Source organism: Budorcas taxicolor, chromosome 6 (genome assembly GCF_023091745.1).
Source record: "Budorcas taxicolor isolate Tak-1 chromosome 6, Takin1.1, whole genome shotgun sequence".
In the NCBI taxonomy this organism is placed as follows: Eukaryota; Metazoa; Chordata; class Mammalia; order Artiodactyla; family Bovidae; genus Budorcas; species Budorcas taxicolor.
The window spans coordinates 115450497-115468978 of NC_068915.1; the positions used below are offsets into that span (position 1 = coordinate 115450497).

An 18482-nucleotide genomic window follows, 5' to 3' on the forward strand; every position below is an offset into this window, starting at 1 on the left:
CATCTTGATCCACGCTCCGCTTTTGGAGTCCTCTGGACCACCCATTTTAGCAAGCTGGGTTACTTCCAGGTCACCCTTATCCTTGAGGGCTGGGCCCTGAGGTGGAGTGTGAACTGACTGGGACCCCAATCTCAGCATGCCCTGGATCAGATTTTTGTTCTCCTAGCCCTGAGATTAGCTCAGCCTTTCAGGAGTCTCAGGGCTCCCAACCCCCCGCACAGGAGCAGCCCTGGTATCGGGCTCATCTCCCTAGGTCCCGCCTTGCCCTGGCTCTCAGTTGCTCACCCTCGACATGTATTCACCAGGAGGGTAGTCCACCCTTGCTGTGCAGGGAGGTTCCTCCTACAAATATGAAGTAGGGTGCTACTGAGGGTGGCCATCTTCCTGTTACCCTGCATCTTATGAGTGCCTATGGAGTAAACCCCCCTCAAGTAAGATGCTATCTCTGGGTGATAAATGTACTTTATGATGCTGAAGAATTGACTGATTTATAGTTTACCCTTGAAAAACCATAGGGCTTCCCTGGTAGCTGGCTGGTAAAGAATCCACCTGCAATGCAGGAGATCCCAGGCTGATTCCTGGGTGAGGAAGGTCTCCTGGAGAAGGGCTACGCTACCCACTCCAGTATTCTTAGGCTTCCCTGGTGGCTCAGCTGGTAAAGAATCCGCCTGCAATGTGGGAGACCTGGGTTCGATCCCTGGGTTCAGAAGATCCCCTGGAGAAGGGAATGGCTACCCACTCCAGTATTCTGGCCTGGAGAAATTCCGTGGACTATATGGTCCATGGGGTCGCAAAGAGTTGAAGACGACTGAGCGAGCGACTGAACTGAACTGAACTGAGCAACTTTCACTTGAAAAACATGGGTTTGAAATGCGTATGTCCACTTATATGTGGACTTTTTTCAATAAATACCATAGATCAGAGGACTGACTATAAAATTATATGCAGATTTTCAACCCCACCCAGTGTTGTGAAAAGGTCAACTCCATTTTATCAACTGTAAAAAAGTGGGTTGAATTTGGTCAAATCCCTTTATGAAAATTACCTATTTTTCCTTTGGATCTATTAACATGGTTTATTATGTTACTCGGAGAAGGCAATGGCAACCCACTCCAGTTCTCTTGCCTGGAGAATCCCATGGACAGAGGAGCCTGGTGGGCTGCAGTCCATGGGGTCGCTAAGAGTCGGATACGACTGAGTGTCTTCACTTTCACTTTTCACTTTAATGCATTGGAGAAGGAAATGGCAACCCACTTGTGTTCTTGCCTGGAGAATCCCAGGGGCAGCGGAGCCTGGTGGGCTGCTGTCTATGGGGTCGCAGAGAGTCAGACACGACTGAAGTGACTTAGCAGCATTATGTTACTGGATGTCCTGATACTGAATCATCCATCTTATTAAAATAAACCCAGCATTTTGATGTGGTACTGTATAATGTGCTGCTGGATTCTGTTTCATAATATTTTAAGGCTAATATTCTGTTCGATAATATTTTAAGGATAATGTGCTTAGATGCTCAGTCGTGTCCAACTCTTTGTGACACCATGGACTGTAAGCAGCCTGCCAGGCTCCTCTGTCCATGGGGATTCTCCAGACAAGAATACTGGAATGGGTTGCCATGCCCTCCTCCAGGGGATCTTCCCAACCCAAGGATCAAACTAAGGTCTCCCGCACTTCAGGCGGATATTTTACCATCTGACCACCAGGGAAGCCCCTTAAGGATAAGATTCTGGTAATATTTTAATGACGTATTAATAAAAGACATTGGTATAGACTTTTTATATAAGGTCTTCGGTAAGATTTGCGTGTCAATTTATACTTGCTTTATAAAAAGGAGTGGGAAGTTTTCTTCTTTTTCTATGTATACTCTGGAACATTTAAATGCCACTGAAATTTATCTGCTCCTCAAAGGTTTGCTAACATTCCCTGTCAGATCGTCTGAATCTGGTGATTTTCTGAAGGGTGGCACTTTGGCAACTTCATTTCTTATCCTGAAATTAGTCTGTCTAGATTTTCTATTCTACTTATGGTTAATTTTGGTAAATTATGTTTTCCTAGAAATGCATTTCATCCAGGTTTTACGTTTATTTTCATAAAATTGTACATAGTATTCTGTATCTTTTATTACCTCTCTCATTTACCCCTCTTGTAACTTTGTGTATTTTTTCCCCTTTTATTTTTCTTGATTAGGTTAGATATTGATTTATTTTATTGATTTTTTTAGAACAAATATTTTATCATTTAAGCTGTAGTTTTTCTCTTTTATAGCTATTACTTTCTTTCTTTTTTCTGCTTTTCCTGAATGTATTTTTCAATCCTTTGGAGTGAGAGGCCAAATTCATCTATTTGGGGGCACTTAGTTTTGCTGCTATTAAAAGCTGCACGTCTCCTCCTGGAGCACTGGACTTCAGGTTTATCGCATACACCCGGTGCGTGAGTCTTGTTCTCGTCTCTCGAGGCTCTGCAGCTTTGCACTGCATCACCTCCTCAGCCCAGGAGGGCTCCCTGGAGGTTGGCAGCCTGGGCCTTCTGTTTGCCGATTTTGTTGTTAATTTGCAGGCTTGTTGCATCCGTAATCACATACTCTACTGTACCTCCATCTTTTCAAATTTTTGTTAGGATTTCCTGTCCCCCCTTTTTTAATGAGGATTTTCCAGACCAAGTCCCTGCTGTTTGGTTCAACTCTCCGAGGTCTGGACCTTGGATCCCACACGGCAGGTAGCAAGAGCTTCCCAGGGAGCCAGAGGACAGTGAGGGTGACAGACCGCGAACCCAGGGCCACTGGCAGGGTCACCGGACCCACCTCCTCCCCCAGTCAGCTCTCCCCGTCACCTGGAGCTCTGGCCCCAGGAGGCCCTGCCAGGGCGGCACACACCAGGCCACCCCCCTGCCCAGGTCCAGCACAAGCGGCTCTAGGGACCCAGCCCCGGAGACTCACAGACACGTTTCCAGCCTGACAGCCGCGCCCCGACCTCAGGGTCCTGAAAACACCCTCCTTTCAGGGGCCGACAGGAGGGCCCTGAGGCGCCCCACATGTGGTGGGCGGCAGGACCTCAGCAGGACGCGCAGGAGCAAGGAGCACGGATGCAAACGGCCAAGACCCGCTACCCATGCTGACGCCCGCCCACCCACTCCCAGAGGAGCTCGGGGGGCGGGGCAGCCCTTGGGTGGGTGAGGAGCAGCAGGGCCCATCCAGGTCTCTCCTCCCCTCTGTGGGGACACGCCGGGGCCTTCTGGGCATCCCACATCCTCAAGTGGCCTTTTGTTCAATCCAGCCTTAGTGAAACCCCCGTTCAGGCATGAACGTAGAAAGCGGGACAGACTGCTGAGTCCTCGTGAGGTGAGTCCCACATGTTTATTGCAGGTTGCAGGCGGGACAGGGCCCCAGCACGTGCTCCTGTGTGGTCTGGCCACGCAGCGCTTGCTCACCGTCTGGAGGACACCATCTTCTTCTTGCTGGAGCCAGCGTTGAAGCAGCCCTGCAACACAAGCAGAAGGCCGGTCAGGCCCCTTCCCGTGTGAGGGGCTCGCCTGCCTCGTGTGTGCGTGCGTGTGCAGGCGTGTCCGACTCTGTGACCCATGGGCTGCAGCCCACCAGCCCCCTCTGTCCATGGGATTCTCAAGGCAAAAATACTGGAGTGGGTTGCCATTTCCTTCTCCGGGGGTTCTTCCCGACCCGGGGATGGAACCTGGTCTCCTGCACTGCAGGAGTCTTTACCACTGAGCCCCCAGGGAAGACTTAAGTGCACAGAAAACTCCGTGGGGAGGAAGTGCTGCTTCCAGGCAAGAAAACCCTTAACCGTCCCCTCCCCCTTGCTTCATGTGGTGCAGGACGCTCCATTCGGCAGAGATGGGCGCTGGTGCGTCCCGCTCCCCCGACTCACATGGCTCGCCCCATCCCACACCCACCGCCCACTGAGCTCCTCTGAGCAGGCGGGGTGGACGGCTTCTTCCTGTATGACTGTGTGGAGGGTCCCCCTCACGGTATGTGAGACCCCACAGCGTGGACTCAGCAACGACTCCCACTGAGACACCCAGAGGAGCTCGGGTTAATTGCTGCCCAGCCCCCCGTTCTGAGAGGAGACCTGGCCACATTCTCTGGGTTTGTGCTGAGACACGATGGATGAGATGTTTAGTGGATGACCGAGGCAAAATCCCTCTGGAGCGGACAGGGTATACGGCAGGATGATCCACGGTCCAAGGAGACTTGGAAGCCACTCCTGAGTTTAATGCTACCACAGAAAGCCTCTCCAAACACTCTTCCACATTCAAAGGAGAATCAGCTTTCCCCATGATCGCGGGTGAATGACACGACAGCTCTGAGAATCGGAACACCACCAGGCAGAAACTGAAAGGGCTTTTGTTCTTCTGCATTGGTTCTTCGGAATGCTTCACGAGCCTAGTGTGAAACGCGTCGTCATGGACAGCGGGGTCTCTTTCCGAGTGCTGGAGCCATTTCTTCTTTTGCCATCAGGACAGAGTTCATACCAAGAGCAAACATCTCTGGGCGGGCTCTTCTCGCTGCTCAAACACACCGCCTGGGCAGCCTGCACACCGTGTGCATCCCCTCACACAACAGGCGCTGCAATCACACAACAGGCGCTGCAGAAACAGTGCTGAGCATGGAAGGCCCTGCCGCAGCAGGAGACACCCCGTAACAGGCCACGTTAGAGCAGTAACAGCACGGCAACCGCGCCCTTACCCCGCTGGAGAAGAGCCTGTGGAAGAAGCCTCTCTTCTGCCTGGGAACTTGCTGACTCATCTTCTCATCCGGCTCTAAAACCACAACTGGCGCGTCCACAACTGGCTCGTTTTCACTTTCGTTGATGTCCTTGAAGCATTCAGACTCGATCATCTGTACCCACAGAAGGGCAGGACAGAGAAGTGACGGAGGTCCGCGTCCCCCCCAGCCCCCAGCCCAGCGCTCAGCAGCCACTCTGCTCCCGTCCCCGGTTCCCACTACCCTTGCTTCCTGACCTCCTCCTGGGGTAGGCCACGTGGCTGCCAATGTGACCCCCCCCAAAGCATGACCTGTGGGAACTCAGGGAGCAGGACTCAGGTTGGCAGGTGCCCAGCGGACCCCAGAGCACCTCTGTCCCCTTCCCGAGGGGCAAGGGGCAGCTCCTCAAATAATTTTACCTCCAAATATGCGCACACGCGCACACACACACACAAATGGATGCGTGCGCAAAGCAGCTAAAGAGCTATTTCACAGCAGAAGCTGTTCACTTCTCGGGGGCAGTAGGTAGCTGCGGCCTGCACCGCGGGGACAGCACCTCGTTCTGCCAGGGGATGGACACACAGCCCGTGACGAACTCGCTGTAGAAGCAGCTGTCTGTGCTGTCCAGTTGGATGCCCCGCACCGCGGAGAACTGCTCGATGTCCAAGATGTCCTTGCAGTAAACCGCCTGTGGCTGTCGGCAGGAACAGAGGCGTGGCTGAGGGTTTCCCCCATCACGCTCGTGACGCCCGAGGCTCACACAGCTGCGTGCCTCCGCTCCGCAATCTCATAACTCAGAGCCACAGGCCGCTGCTCACCCACTGCGCTCGGCCACGAGGCCCTGGATGGGCCCCCCTTCTTTTCTGCATGAAAACTGGATCACAGCAGAGGCCGGGGATGGAGGAGGGCAGACAGGATGCTCTCGCTGGAGCACCAGCCCGGAGCTGGGCAGGAGCCAGGCCTGCAGCCCCGCCCGCACTCATAGCTAGGGGCGTGTGGGAGCCGGGCTGCCACCTCTGGAGTGGAACTCGAGGGCGGGACCCCCGGGACCCTGGTTAGGACTTGGCCATCCCACCAGGCGAGGAGCTGGAGCTGGAGCTGGGAGCCCCGGGCGGGGCGGCCCTCAGGGGGCTGTAGAGGGGACCAAGGGGAGCACTGAGGTCATAGGTCAGAACCCTGTCCTGCCCCCACACCAAACCACCCGACACTTGTCTCGGACGCCACTGTTCACGGCCCCAGCCCCTGGTTACGTGCAGGAGCTGCCCCAGAACAAGCCCGGAGCCTCTGCCCCTTGCTCCACGCACCACCTGGCATGCCCTCCCTCCGCCTCAGGATGGCTGCCCTCCCAGCCTCCACGGCCCACGGCTGGCAGTGTCCAGCGCCCAGTGGGAAAGGCCCCGAGAGGCCCCACCAGTTTCCTCATCCTGCAGCCCGTCTGGCTGCCTGGCTCAGCGAGTCCAAGCAAGTTCTCCCGAGACTCTGGGGCCTGGAACTGAGGCTCAGGAGCCACATTTTGCGAGGACTCACGCAGAGAACCAGGCTGCGGCCGCGGCACATTCCATATAAACACGGTGAGTCCTGACTTGCAGAGCCAGAACGATTTTAATGTCACGTCTCAGGTTCATCACGGAACGTTTCATGCAAAGATGGGCACAATAAAGGACACAAACCGTATGTACTAACAAAAGCAGACGAGATTAAGAAGAGGCAGCAACAAGACACAGAACTGTACAGAAAAGGTCCCAATGACCCAGATAACCACGACGGGTCCCAATGACCCAGATAACCACGACGGGTCCCAGTGACCCAGATAACCACGACGGCGCGGTCGCCCACCTCGAGCCAGGCTCCTGGGGCGTGAAGTGACCCAGATAACCACGACGGCGTGAGCACTCACCTCGAGCCAGGCTCCTGGGGCGTGAAGTGACCCAGATAACCACGACGGCGTGAGCACTCACCTCGAGCCAGGCTCCTGGGGCGTGAAGTGACCCAGATAACCACGACGGCGTGGTCACTCACCTCGAGCCAGGCTCCTGGGGCGTGAAGTGACCCAGATAACCACGACGGTGTGAGCACTCACCTCGAGCCAGGCTCCTGGGGCGTGAAGTGACCCAGATAACCACGACGGCGTGAGCACTCACCTCGAGCCAGGCTCCTGGGGCGTGAAGTGACCCAGATAACCACGACGGTGCGGTCACCCACCTCGAGCCAGGCTCCTGGGGCGTGAAGTGACCCAGATAACCACGACGGCGTGAGCACCCACCTCGAGCCAGGCTCCTGGGGCGTGAAGTGACCCAGATAACCACGACGGCGTGAGCACCCACCTCGAGCCAGGCTCCTGGGGCGTGAAGTGACCCAGATAACCACGACGGTGCGGTCACCCACCTCGAGCCAGGCTCCTGGGGCGTGAAGTGACCCAGATAACCACGACGGCGTGAGCACTCACCTCGAGCCAGGCTCCTGGGGCGTGAAGTGACCCAGATAACCACGACGGTGCGGTCGCTCACCTCGAGCCAGGCTCCTGGGGCGTGAAGTGACCCAGATAACCACGACAGTGTGGTCGCTCACCTCGAGCCAGACTCCTGGGGCGTGAAGTGACCCAGATAACCACGACGGCGTGAGCACTCACCTCGAGCCAGGCTCCTGGGGCGTGAAGTGACCCAGATAACCACGACGGCGCGGTCGCCCACCTCGAGCCAGGCTCCTGGGGCGTGAAGTGACCCAGATAACCACGACGGCGTGAGCACCCATCTCGAGCCAGGCTCCTGGGGCGTGAAGTGACCCAGATAACCACGACGGCGTGAGCACCCACCTCGAGCCAGGCTCCTGGGGCGTGAAGTGACCCAGATAACCACGACGGTGCGGTCACCCACCTCGAGCCAGGCTCCTGGGGCGTGAAGTGACCCAGATAACCACGACGGCGTGAGCACTCACCTCGAGCCAGGCTCCTGGGGCGTGAAGTGACCCAGATAACCACGACGGCGCGGTCGCTCACCTCGAGCCAGGCTCCTGGGGCGTGACGTGACCCAGATAACCATGACGGTGCGGTCACCCACCTCGAGCCAGGCTCCTGGGGCGTGAAGTGACCCAGATAACCACGACGGCGTGAGCACCCACATCGAGCCAGGCTCCTGGGGCGTGAAGTGACCCAGATAACCACGACGGTGCGGTCACCCACCTCGAGCCAGGCTCCTGGGGCGTGAAGTGACCCAGGTAACCACGACGGCGCGGTCGCTCACCTCGAGCCAGGCTCCTGGGGCGTGAAGTGACCCAGATAACCACGACGGCGCGGTCGCTCACCTCGAGCCAGGCTCCTGGGGCGTGAAGTGACCCAGATAACCACGACGGTGCGGTCACCCACCTCGAGCCAGGCTCCTGGGGCGTGAAGTGACCCAGATAACCACGACGGTGTGGTCACTCACCTCGAGCCAGGCTCCTGGGGCGTGAAGTGACCCAGATAACCACGACGGCGTGAGCACTCACCTCGAGCCAGGCTCCTGGGGCGTGAAGTGACCCAGATAACCACGACGGCGTGAGCACTCACCTCGAGCCAGGCTCCTGGGGCGTGAAGTGACCCATATAACCACGACGGTGCGGTCACCCACCTCGAGCCAGGCTCCTGGGGCGTGAAGTGACCCAGATAACCACGACGGTGCGGTCACCCACCTCGAGCCAGGCTCCTGAGGCGTGAAGTGACCCAGATAACCACGACGGCGTGAGCACCCACCTCGAGCCAGGCTCCTGGGGCGTGAAGTGACCCAGATAACCACGACGGCGTGAGCACCCACCTCGAGCCAGGCTCCTGGGGCGTGAAGTGACCCAGATAACCACGACGGCGTGAGCACCCACCTCGAGCCAGGCTCCTGGGGCGTGAAGTGACCCAGATAACCACGACGGTGCGGTCACCCACCTCGAGCCAGGCTCCTGGGGCGTGAAGTGACCCAGATAACCACGACGGCGTGAGCACTCACCTCGAGCCAGGCTCCTGGGGCGTGAAGTGACCCAGATAACCACGACGGCGCGGTCGCTCACCTCGAGCCAGGCTCCTGGGGCGTGAAGTGACCCAGATAACCACGACAGTGTGGTCGCTCACCTCGAGCCAGACTCCTGGGGCGTGAAGTGACCCAGATAACCACGACGGCGTGAGCACTCACCTCGAGCCAGGCTCCTGGGGCGTGAAGTGACCCAGATAACCACGACGGTGTGGTCACTCACCTCGAGCCAGGCTCCTGGGGTGTGAAGTGACCCAGATAACCACGACGGTGTGGTCACCCACCTCGAGCCAGGCTCCTGGGGCGTGAAGTGACCCAGATAACCACGACGGTGTGAGCACTCACCTCGAGCCAGACTCCTGGGGCGTGAAGTCAAGTGGGCCTCAGGAAGCATCACTATGCACAAAGCTAGTGGAGGTGATGGAATTCCAGCTGAGCTATTTAAAGCCTAAAAGATGATGCTGTGAAAGTGCTGCACTCATTATGCCAGCAAATTTGGAAAACTCAGCAGTGGCCACAGGACTGGAAAAGGTCAGTTTCCATTCTAATCCCAAAGAAAGGCAACGCCAAAGAATGTTCACCACCCCCCCACACACACAATTGCACTCATTTCACATGCTAGCAAGGTAATGCTCAAAATCCTTCAAGTCAGTCTTCAACAGTATGTTAACAGAGAAATTCCAGTTGTACAAGCTACATTTAGAAAAGGCAGAGAAACCAGAGATCGAATTGCCAACATCTGTTGGATCATAGAAAAAGCAAGAGAGTTCCAGAGAAGCACCTACTTCTGCTTCATTTACTTCATTTGCTGTGGATCACAACAACTGTAGAAAGTTCTTCAAGAGATGGGAATACCAGACCACCTTACCTGCTTACCGAGAAACCTGTATGCAGGTCAAGAAGCAACAGTTAGAACTGGACGTGGAACAACAGACTGGTTCCAAATAGGGAAAGGAGAACATCAAGACTGTATGTTGTCACCCTGCTTATTTAACTTCTGTGCAGAGGACATCATGCGAAATGCCAGGCTGGATGAAGCACAAGCTGGAATCAAGATTGCCGGGAGAAACAGCAATAATCTCAGATATGCAAATGACACCACCCTTAAGCAGAAAGCGAAGAGGAACTAAAGAGCCGCTGGATGAAGGTGAAAGAGGAGAGTGAAACAGCTGGCCTGAAACTCAACATTCAAAAACCTAAGATCATGGCATCTGGTTCCATCATTTCATGGCAAATAGCTGAGGAAACAATGGAAACAGTGAGAGATTTTATTTTCTCAGGCTCCAAAATCACTGCAGACAGTGACTGCAGCCATAAACTTAAAAGACGTTTTCTCCCTGGAAGAAAAACCATGACAAACCTAGACAGCATGTTAAAAAGGAGAGACATCACTTTGCTGACAAAGGTCTGGATAGTCAAAGCTATGGTTTTTCCAGTAGTCATACATGGATGTGAGAGTTGGACCACAAAGAAGGCTGAGCACCGAAGAACTGATGCTTTTGAACTGTGGTGCTAGAGAAGACTCCTGAGAGTCCCTTGCACAGCAAGGAGATCCAACCAGTCAGTCCTAAAGGAAATTAACCCTGAATATTCACTGGAAGGACTGATGCTGAAGCTGAAGCTCCAATACTTTAGCCACGTGATGCAAAGAGCCGACTCACTGGAAAAGACCCTGATGCTAGGAAAGACTGAAAGTAGGAGGAGAAGGGGACAGAGGATGAGATGGTTGGATGGCATCACCGACTCAATGGACATGAATTTGGTTAAAGTCCGGGAGTCGGTGATAGACAGGCAATCCTGGCATGCTGCAGTCCTTGGGGTCACAAAGAGTCAGACACGACTGAGCACCTGAACAACGACGACAGGTTCATCGTATTCCACAGAATGAACCATCTCCACACTTCCTAGTTCGCCTTCGGTAGCCCAAGGCCACCGTGGGGGCGTTCCTCCCAGCTCTGAGCTCGAGGGCCCCGCCAGGCTCTGGGGATGTAACCCTCCGTGGCCCCACAGCACACTCACCAGGGCTGCTCCAGGCGCAGCGCCGAGCCAGGACCCAGTGAGACCCAGCGTGGGGAGGCACGTTCAGGACTAAAGAAGCAAGGGTGCCAGCTGTGACAAGGGGAGGGCCCTTGTGGGGTAGCTGGGGAGGGTCAGGGCTGCCCAGGTCCCTGGCGAGGCAGCGACTCGGCGGGGGTGGCTGCAACTCGGGTGGCAGAGGAGCCAGGAGGGCTGGGGAGGACAGGCCACTCCGTTGCCCTTGACAACACACTTACGTCAGGGTGGAAAGGCGGGTCTAACATGTGGGCCTCCAGCCGCCTGAAGTTGATGTCCCTGAACACGGGGTGTCCCTTGACTTCAGCCGCCCCTTCGCCCCTGCAGCCCAGGCGCTGTGCAGGGTCCTTGGTGAGTAACTGTGGAGGAGCACAAATGGGTCAGCCAAAGCGCCCAGGATCAAAGGAAACCCCCGGATCTCCACAACCATGGCCAAAGACTTAGGGAGGCAAAGAGCACCTCCAGCGGAACAGCCACTCAGGTTTCAGAGAATCACCCGAGCCTCAGCACTGCAGATTTCACAGACGTAAAACGCGTGGCGCTTCCAAAAGGAGTTCTAACTAAAATCCTGCCTCTGAGCTATCGAAAAAATTAAAAGTCGACCAAATAAATCCTTAACAAAAGTTTGACCCTGTACAAATTAGGGGATGTTTCCTCAAGAAATAGAAGCTGTCTGGGAACTTCAAAGACACCACTTCCATGCCAAGTGACATGGATAATTATACTTTATCCATTAAACAGATCACTAAGGACCTCAGATGAGGCAAAAATTTAGCAAACCTAGTTCTAAAAATTGTATACTCTTAAAACTAATAGAAAGTGTTTCCTTCAAAAGGATTCCTTACTTATACGTTTACACAGGCAGACCTCTGAGTGACGGCAGGGTCGGATCCAGGCAACAGCAGCTACGTGAGTACTGCGTTAGGCAGGCCGCAGGTTCCTTAGCTTCCCAGTGCACATAGAAGTCACGCTTACAGTGCTCCTCACTCGCCCTGCCAGTACCCAGGGCCCAGACCCCTACCTGGATCACCGAAAAGCTCTGGCTGGCCCTGCCCTTTGTCCCGCCCATCGCCCCCTGCCCCCTGCCCTCCACCCACAGCCAGCTCCTCCCGCTCCTCCAGGCAGAGCCAGGCCTCACAGTCCACCCGCCCGAGCAGATGAGAGCACCAGGCGTGCTCATGAAAGGGGTGAGAGTGCTGCCCGTTTAGCTCACTGCTGGGGAGGAGCCCGGGGGGGATTCTCAATAAACATTCCTGAATGCAAACCAAGTTTAAAGTTCGCTCAGGAAACCCTTCATGTTGGCTTAAGAGAAGTAAGTGACAAGAAGAGCTTCTCTATCACCCTTTTACTGCCGGGACGTTCTTGCGGCGAGAGCGGCAGACACGGGGCCGCCATCGAGTCAGGCCCTGCAGAGTGCCCCAAAGGGTCTGCTGCCTGTCAGTGCCCCGTGATGTTGGCCAGGGCCCGGCGCTGTCCTGCCCTTCAGCAGCACCTTCGGGGACAGCAAACAACGGCCTCTGCTCTGCTCTACGGGATCAGGGACCCCGAGAGGAGGACTGAGGGACGGCTGCGTTTCCCTTTCCCCTATCCCGCCCGAGCCCGACCCACCATGCTGCAGATGGACCTGGCGTCCTCGGAGAACTTCTCGGAGTACTGTTCTGTCTCTTTGTTCACTCTCCGCTCCACCTCCTCGCGCTTAACCTTCTCTTTGTATTTTTTGAATGGAGAATGTCCCTCAATCATCTCGTATATCAGACAGCCGAGCCCCCACCAGTCAGGACTGAATGTATAGCTCTCAGAGTTGATGACTTCTGGAGCTGCACAACAAACACAGGAAATTTAAGTTATCTCCCTGTGCTGAATGGCAACAACACAATTTGAAGTTAATGCTTGTTACTGTACGGATCAACTCTGGAAACGTGAAGCTAACAAGGCAGACACAAAAGGCCAGACAGCATGTGATTCCACTTGCATGAGGACGGAAAGTCCACCAGTGGCTGCGAGGCTGGCAGAGAAGGGGAGGAGCTGGGCTACCTGCTGGCGGGTGCGGGGCTTCTTCTCTGCAGGGATGAGAAGGTTCTCAAATCAGGGGTGGTAGCTGCACTGCCCTGCCTGTACTGAGAGCCACTGAGAGGACACTTCAGACCGGTGGACTGCGTCCAGTGGGCACAACTGTGCTCCCACCACAGGCAGTATCGGTTTGACTCCTGATTGAGAACTAAGATCCCACATGCTGCTGTGGAATGGCCAAAATGGACATTCGTGGATTTTATGGCATGTGAATTATAGTTCAGCAAAGCTGTTATTAGAAACAGTTCCCACTGTTCACAGAGTATGAAGTGAATTGCTGCAGATTTAACTACTGTGGGAAATGGTGCTCTGTGGGACGACCCCCTGCCTCTCCATCAGGCAGGGTCAGGCCCCCAGGCTAAGGCCCCAGCAGCCACAGTGGATGTGAGGGTCAGTGCAAGACTCAGCAGAGGCCCTCGGCTCCCTCATATCAGGGGTCCCCAGCTCTGGCAGAGCCAGGCAGGGGTCCCCTGCTCTGAGCTGACCCAAGGCCAGGCCTCCGGTTCACGAAGCCTTCAGAATGACTTGGTCACCTTCAGGAGGAGTGTGTGGAGCCAGTGAGGACAGCGAGGAGGCCACTGTCCTGTCCTGGCTCTGCTCCGGGCGGTAAGGGCAGGTGGGGGTGGGTACAGACCTCAGATACCACTGCGCTACCCCACAGCGGGCCAGGACGACCCCAGGGCCCTCCACACGGTCCGCTCTCTGCGTGCTGAGGCCGGGAGCGCAGGGAGAACCAGGAGGCCGATCACATACCCATGTAGCCCAGCGTTCCAACTCTTCCGCTGATCTTCGCCCCTTCTGGGATCTCCAAGGCCAAACCAAGATCTGAAATCCGGATGTGTCCTGCATGCGGCCAAACACACGACACAAATCACAGGGGCCAGCGGACACTTTGACGATAAATAATGGAAAAAAATCTAAAACACAGGGATGGAAGTTACAGCAATTCATACTCGGAAACATTTCCATCTAAAATCACATGGCGCTTGCTCCTTGGGAGAAGAGCTATGGCAAACCTAGACAGCATATTAAAAAGCAGAGACATCACTGTGTTGACAAAGGTCCAGATAATTAAAGCTATGGTTTTTCCAGTAGTCATGTATGATGTGAGAGCTGGACCATAAAGAAGGCTAAGCGTTGAAGAACTGATGCTTTTGAATTGTGGTGCTGGAGAAGACTCTTGAGAGTCCCTTGGACTGCAAGGAGATCCAACCAGTCCATCCCGAAGGAAATCAGTCCTGAATATTCATTGGAAGAACTGATGCTAAAGCTGAAGCTCCACTACTTTGGCCACCTGATGCAAAGAGCTGACTCATTGGAAAAGACTGATTGCTGGGAAAGATTGAAGGCAGGAGGAGAAGGGGACGACAGAGATGAGATGGATGGACGGGATCACTGACTCAATGGACATGAATTTCAGCAAGTTCCAGGAGTTGGTGAAGGACAGGGAAGCCTGGCTGCTGCAGTCCATGGGGTCACAAAGAGTCGGACACGACTCAGGGACACAACAACTACAGAAGACACAAGCATAATGCAGTTTTCTTCGTCACCTCAACCACCAGCTTCATTTCATAAACCAAATTCCCCTTAACGTTTGCAAAACAAACTGCTTCTATATTCAGAATGGACAAATGGTAAATGTACCTTGAAATGTCGAAGAATAGACGACAGCTTTTTTTTTTAACCTAAATTCAATACAAACATCAAGTTCGACTTTACACATGAAAACAGAAAACCTAACGAGCTGTCTATACGGAAATGAAGAAGCACTCGAGCACTTCATGCGCCGTCCCCGGCGTATAAAGAACAGGCACCGCGGCGACTGCCACAGAAATGACGCTGGCTGCCTGCACGTGGGCGGGACGAGCAGGGCTACTCCTCTCCTGGCCACAGCTGGGAGCCACAGGACCAGCCAGGATGGACAAAACATCTGAGCGGGAGCCCCACGCTGAGGTGCTCTGCCATGGCAGCAGGAGCACTGGCAAAGCCTGGTCAAGCCAGACACGCGACCAGGAGCGGGAACGCACGGAGACGCCCCAGCCACTCCCACCGGGACATCTCCCAAAGCTGGGAGCAGCTGAACCCAAGAGGGGAGACGTCTGAACCCCTAGTGGCTGCCGTGTGGACACGGTCACCTGGGCAGGTTCCGGCGCTCGTGCAGAGCCCGATGGAGAGACCGCACTGGAGGTGCGCTTCCTCCTGGGACTGTCAGGAGCCAGAACCAGCCACCCAGGCAAAGGCGGGACGACCTGCCCAAGCTGGACTCATTTCAAGAATGGCAGGTTCGTTTAATGCTGGAAAACCAACTGGTGGATTAACCATAGTAAAAAACAAACAACATATAGTCATTTTGGGAGAAAACGCACTGACAACATTCAAGTGCCATTTTTTAAAAAGAAAAAATTCTTAAATCTTAATTTCTACAAAAGTACTACAGCATGGATTTCCCCGGTGGTCCAGTGGCTAAGACTTCACACTCCCCCGTATTGGTTCCATCCCTGGTTTGGGAAACTGGATCCCACATGATGTGACTAAAGACCCCACGGGACGCAGCTATTAATACAAGATCCATGTGCTGCAATGAAGACCCAGCACAGACACACAAACAAATATTTAAGTACTACAGCAGATTCCATACTGCATGGTGATACACTGAAAGGCTATCCCTGAGATCAGAAATAAGGAAAGGATTCCTGTTACAACTTCTAGGAAACACTGGGTTGAATGTCCCACCTGGTGTCCCGAGGCAACAAACAGAAACCAAAGGGTCAGGAACTGGAGAGGCAGACAGAGAGTGGTCACCTGCTGAGGGTGTGAGGGTGTGTGCGGAAAGGCCACGACCTTCCAGAATGCAGTGGCTTTAGCGAGGTCACAGCCACAAGACCAACTGCAACTGTAACTGAAAGCACAAACCACGAAAGGGAAAAATTAGAAGATGACTTCACTAACTTGAAAACATTTATATTTTATAAAGGACTGGCATAAAAATATACAAAGAACGCTTAAAACTCAACAATAAGGAAAAAAAACAATTAAAAATGGGCAGAAGACTTGAAAAGACACATTACCAAACAAGATAAACAGATGGCAAGTAAGCCCATGAAAAGCGTCGTCAGGGAAATACAAATCAAACAAGAGCCCATGCCGCACCTGTGAGAACCACCAAGCAAGGAGGGCGTGGACTCACGCTGCTGAGAACAAAGCAAGGTGAGACAGGAGAGAAAGAAACAGGAGAGAAGACGCTGCTCTTACTGAGAGTTGAACTGAAAATCAGAAGCACCTCTACTCCCTGCTTAGACGAAAGGGGACAACGGGGAGAGCCCGTTCTGTTCCTAGGAGGGCGCCTCCTGCTGCTACCCCCGGCCTCACTAAGTGGTAGGTCCACCCTGACTTGAGTTCCTCTGAACAAAGTCTACAGTTGGCGGGAAAGGCTCGCTCACCGTAATCATCAAGGAGGATGTTCTCGGGCTTTAAGTCCCTGCAAGGGAAGGAAACAACAACACAAAGTCAGTTATTCAGGGCGCGGCACTGGGCTCCATCGGTTCTGGCGGAAAGACCCGAAGACACCTCTCCGCTCTGAGAAATGGCAAGTCCAGCAGGTAACAGCGCCTCCGTCTGCGGGTCCATGGGAGCCCGCATGTTGCCACAGCCTCCAGTGGCCACGAGGAGGAGTGGGGGCGGAGGGGGGGCTCTACAGACGGCGTGCACAGCACAGGTGCAGAGCTCACCGCTCCGTGTGGCTGCGTGGGCTTCGCAGGAGGCGATCCAGCCGTGAAACGTGCAGCCCAGCGGTGAGGAGTTAGTCCTTGACAAACCCAGCTCCATTTCTCTCACCATTAATAGACTGTCAAAAATGTCAACGGCTGGAAATCCCCCGGACAAGAGGAATTCCGTTTCAGGGTCAGATCCTGGCACTGCCCGCCATCCTCACCTGGAGGACCCGTGCACAGCACCTGCTTCCAGGCTGGGCAGCATTCAGGGAGGCCAGACCTCGTGGGGGAGCATGTGACCCGTGGCACTGCTTATCACAGTTCATTGCCAAGTAGGGCAATGCCAAACTTCAAATACATGAGTGTGTCACCAAAGACTAAAATATCTGAATGTGACATCTCAAGCTACTCGTTTTTTTCCCTTGGCGAGGAAAAAAAGCTAGTCTTCAGAGGATTTCTGGTTAGCTCTGACTTCACGTGTGGTCCTGTCACAGTGGCCCATCTCCCTCAGCACGGCCGCTCCGTTTGCAGCCACGTCTCCAAGAACCTGCAGAGGAGACTGAAGTCAGCAGGACGGAGCAGCCGTTCCGAGGCGCTGGTCCCAGTAGAGTCCCACAGAGCCCCGTGCCAGCTCAGGGGGCGGGGGGCCGCAGACACTGAGACGCCCTGGGCTGGAAGCTGCACACCCAGAAGAGAGCAGAGTGAGGACGCAGGCGTGGGGCTCTGCGAGGAAACCCTTCCTGGGAAGACGTCCCGATACTGTCGCTGGTCTCCCTGGGGAGCAGGGGACGGGAATGGGTGCCCTCTGCGTGCCCTGCCCAGCCACAAGCAGTCTTGTTTTTTCTGTATTTAAAGAGTCCTGGTAAATGCTGTTGACAACAAGGTAACCCTCCTTGACATGGGACGTTCACAGGCACAGCCGCACGCATAGGACAGCCGCCCGCCCGCCTCACCTCAAACGTCTCACCAGGTGCCCTAAAGCCCCACTGCTCCACGCAAGGCCAGCACTGCTCCAGGGCAGCCAACCCAGGCCCCAGCCAGAGACCCAGAGACTCCCGGCTGCCTTCTTGCCTGGTGTGGGAAGCTGCCCTAAGCCACTCCCATCGGCTTTGCAGTCAGCTGTGAATCAACCACCAGTCACCTGCTCCAAAAGGAGACACGCAGTATGTACTGCACAAAATACCAGTCGGTGGCAGCAACAATGGGCTTCCCAGTGGCGCTGGTGGTAAAGAACCCGCCTGCCAATGCAGGAGACGCGGGTTCAGTCCCTGGGTCAGGAAGATCCCCTGGAGAAGAACATGGCAACCCACTCCAGTATTCTTGCCAGGAAAATCCCATGGACAGAGGAGCCTGGTGGGCTACAGTCCATGGGTCTCGAAGAGTTGGACACGACTGAGTGACTTAGTACAGCAGTAATGACATCAGCTACCCGCTTTGGCGTGCTCACTGGATGCCAAGACATGTGCTTAAGCATTTTACACACGTCTCCTGGGACCATCACAGCATCTCCAGAGGGTGTTTAGACACTCTTGGGGTGTAGGTGCCACTCTTAGAGTGCAGCCATGTTACTGGGTCACCTGGATGCCAGGCGACAAGCTGAGGCCAACTCCAAAGCGGCCTGCTCACACCCTGCCCCACACCACACACCGGGCATCTGCCAGGGCAGAGCGCCACAGCTCAGGCTACAGAGTGTTGTCCTTTCTCGAGCCTTCCCTCAAAAACCACTTCCCCGGGGAGGAGCCTGTGGTCCAGTGGCTAAGGCTCTGAACTTCCACAGCAGAGGACCTGGGGATCCATCCCTGGTCAGGGAACTAGATCCCACACGCTACACACCAGGGTCCTGCCTCCCACTACGGAGACCTGGCACAGACAGAATACGGAAATAAACAAATATCCTGTGTGCCTCTTGGTTTTTCATTTTGGAGCTGCTAAAATAGGAGA

General features: G+C 54.8%; 1 protein-coding gene across 3 annotated transcripts in view; it reads right to left on the minus strand.

Moving 5' to 3' along the window:
* Window positions 1-3127: 3127 nt before the first annotated feature.
* GRK4 (G protein-coupled receptor kinase 4) overlaps window positions 3128-18482 on the minus strand; it is a 55565-nt gene continuing 40210 nt past the window's right edge. For 2 of the 3 annotated variants that reach the window (XR_008199581.1, XR_008199582.1), the window contains exons 10-17: window positions 16272-16309; window positions 13585-13674; window positions 12370-12578; window positions 10983-11120; window positions 5274-5411; window positions 4700-4852; window positions 4083-4579; window positions 3348-3476 (exon numbers count right to left, since the gene is read on the minus strand). Coding sequence is in view for 1 of the 3 variants with exons in the window: in XM_052641613.1 (XP_052497573.1) it covers window positions 3423-3476; window positions 4700-4852; window positions 5274-5411; window positions 10983-11120; window positions 12370-12578; window positions 13585-13674; window positions 16272-16309 (820 nt within the window). In the remaining 2 variants the exon portion in view is untranslated. Of the gene's footprint in view, window positions 3477-4082; window positions 4580-4699; window positions 4853-5273; window positions 5412-10982; window positions 11121-12369; window positions 12579-13584; window positions 13675-16271; window positions 16310-18482 lie in introns of all 3 variants that reach the window. The other variant, XM_052641613.1, reaches the window with a different exon arrangement.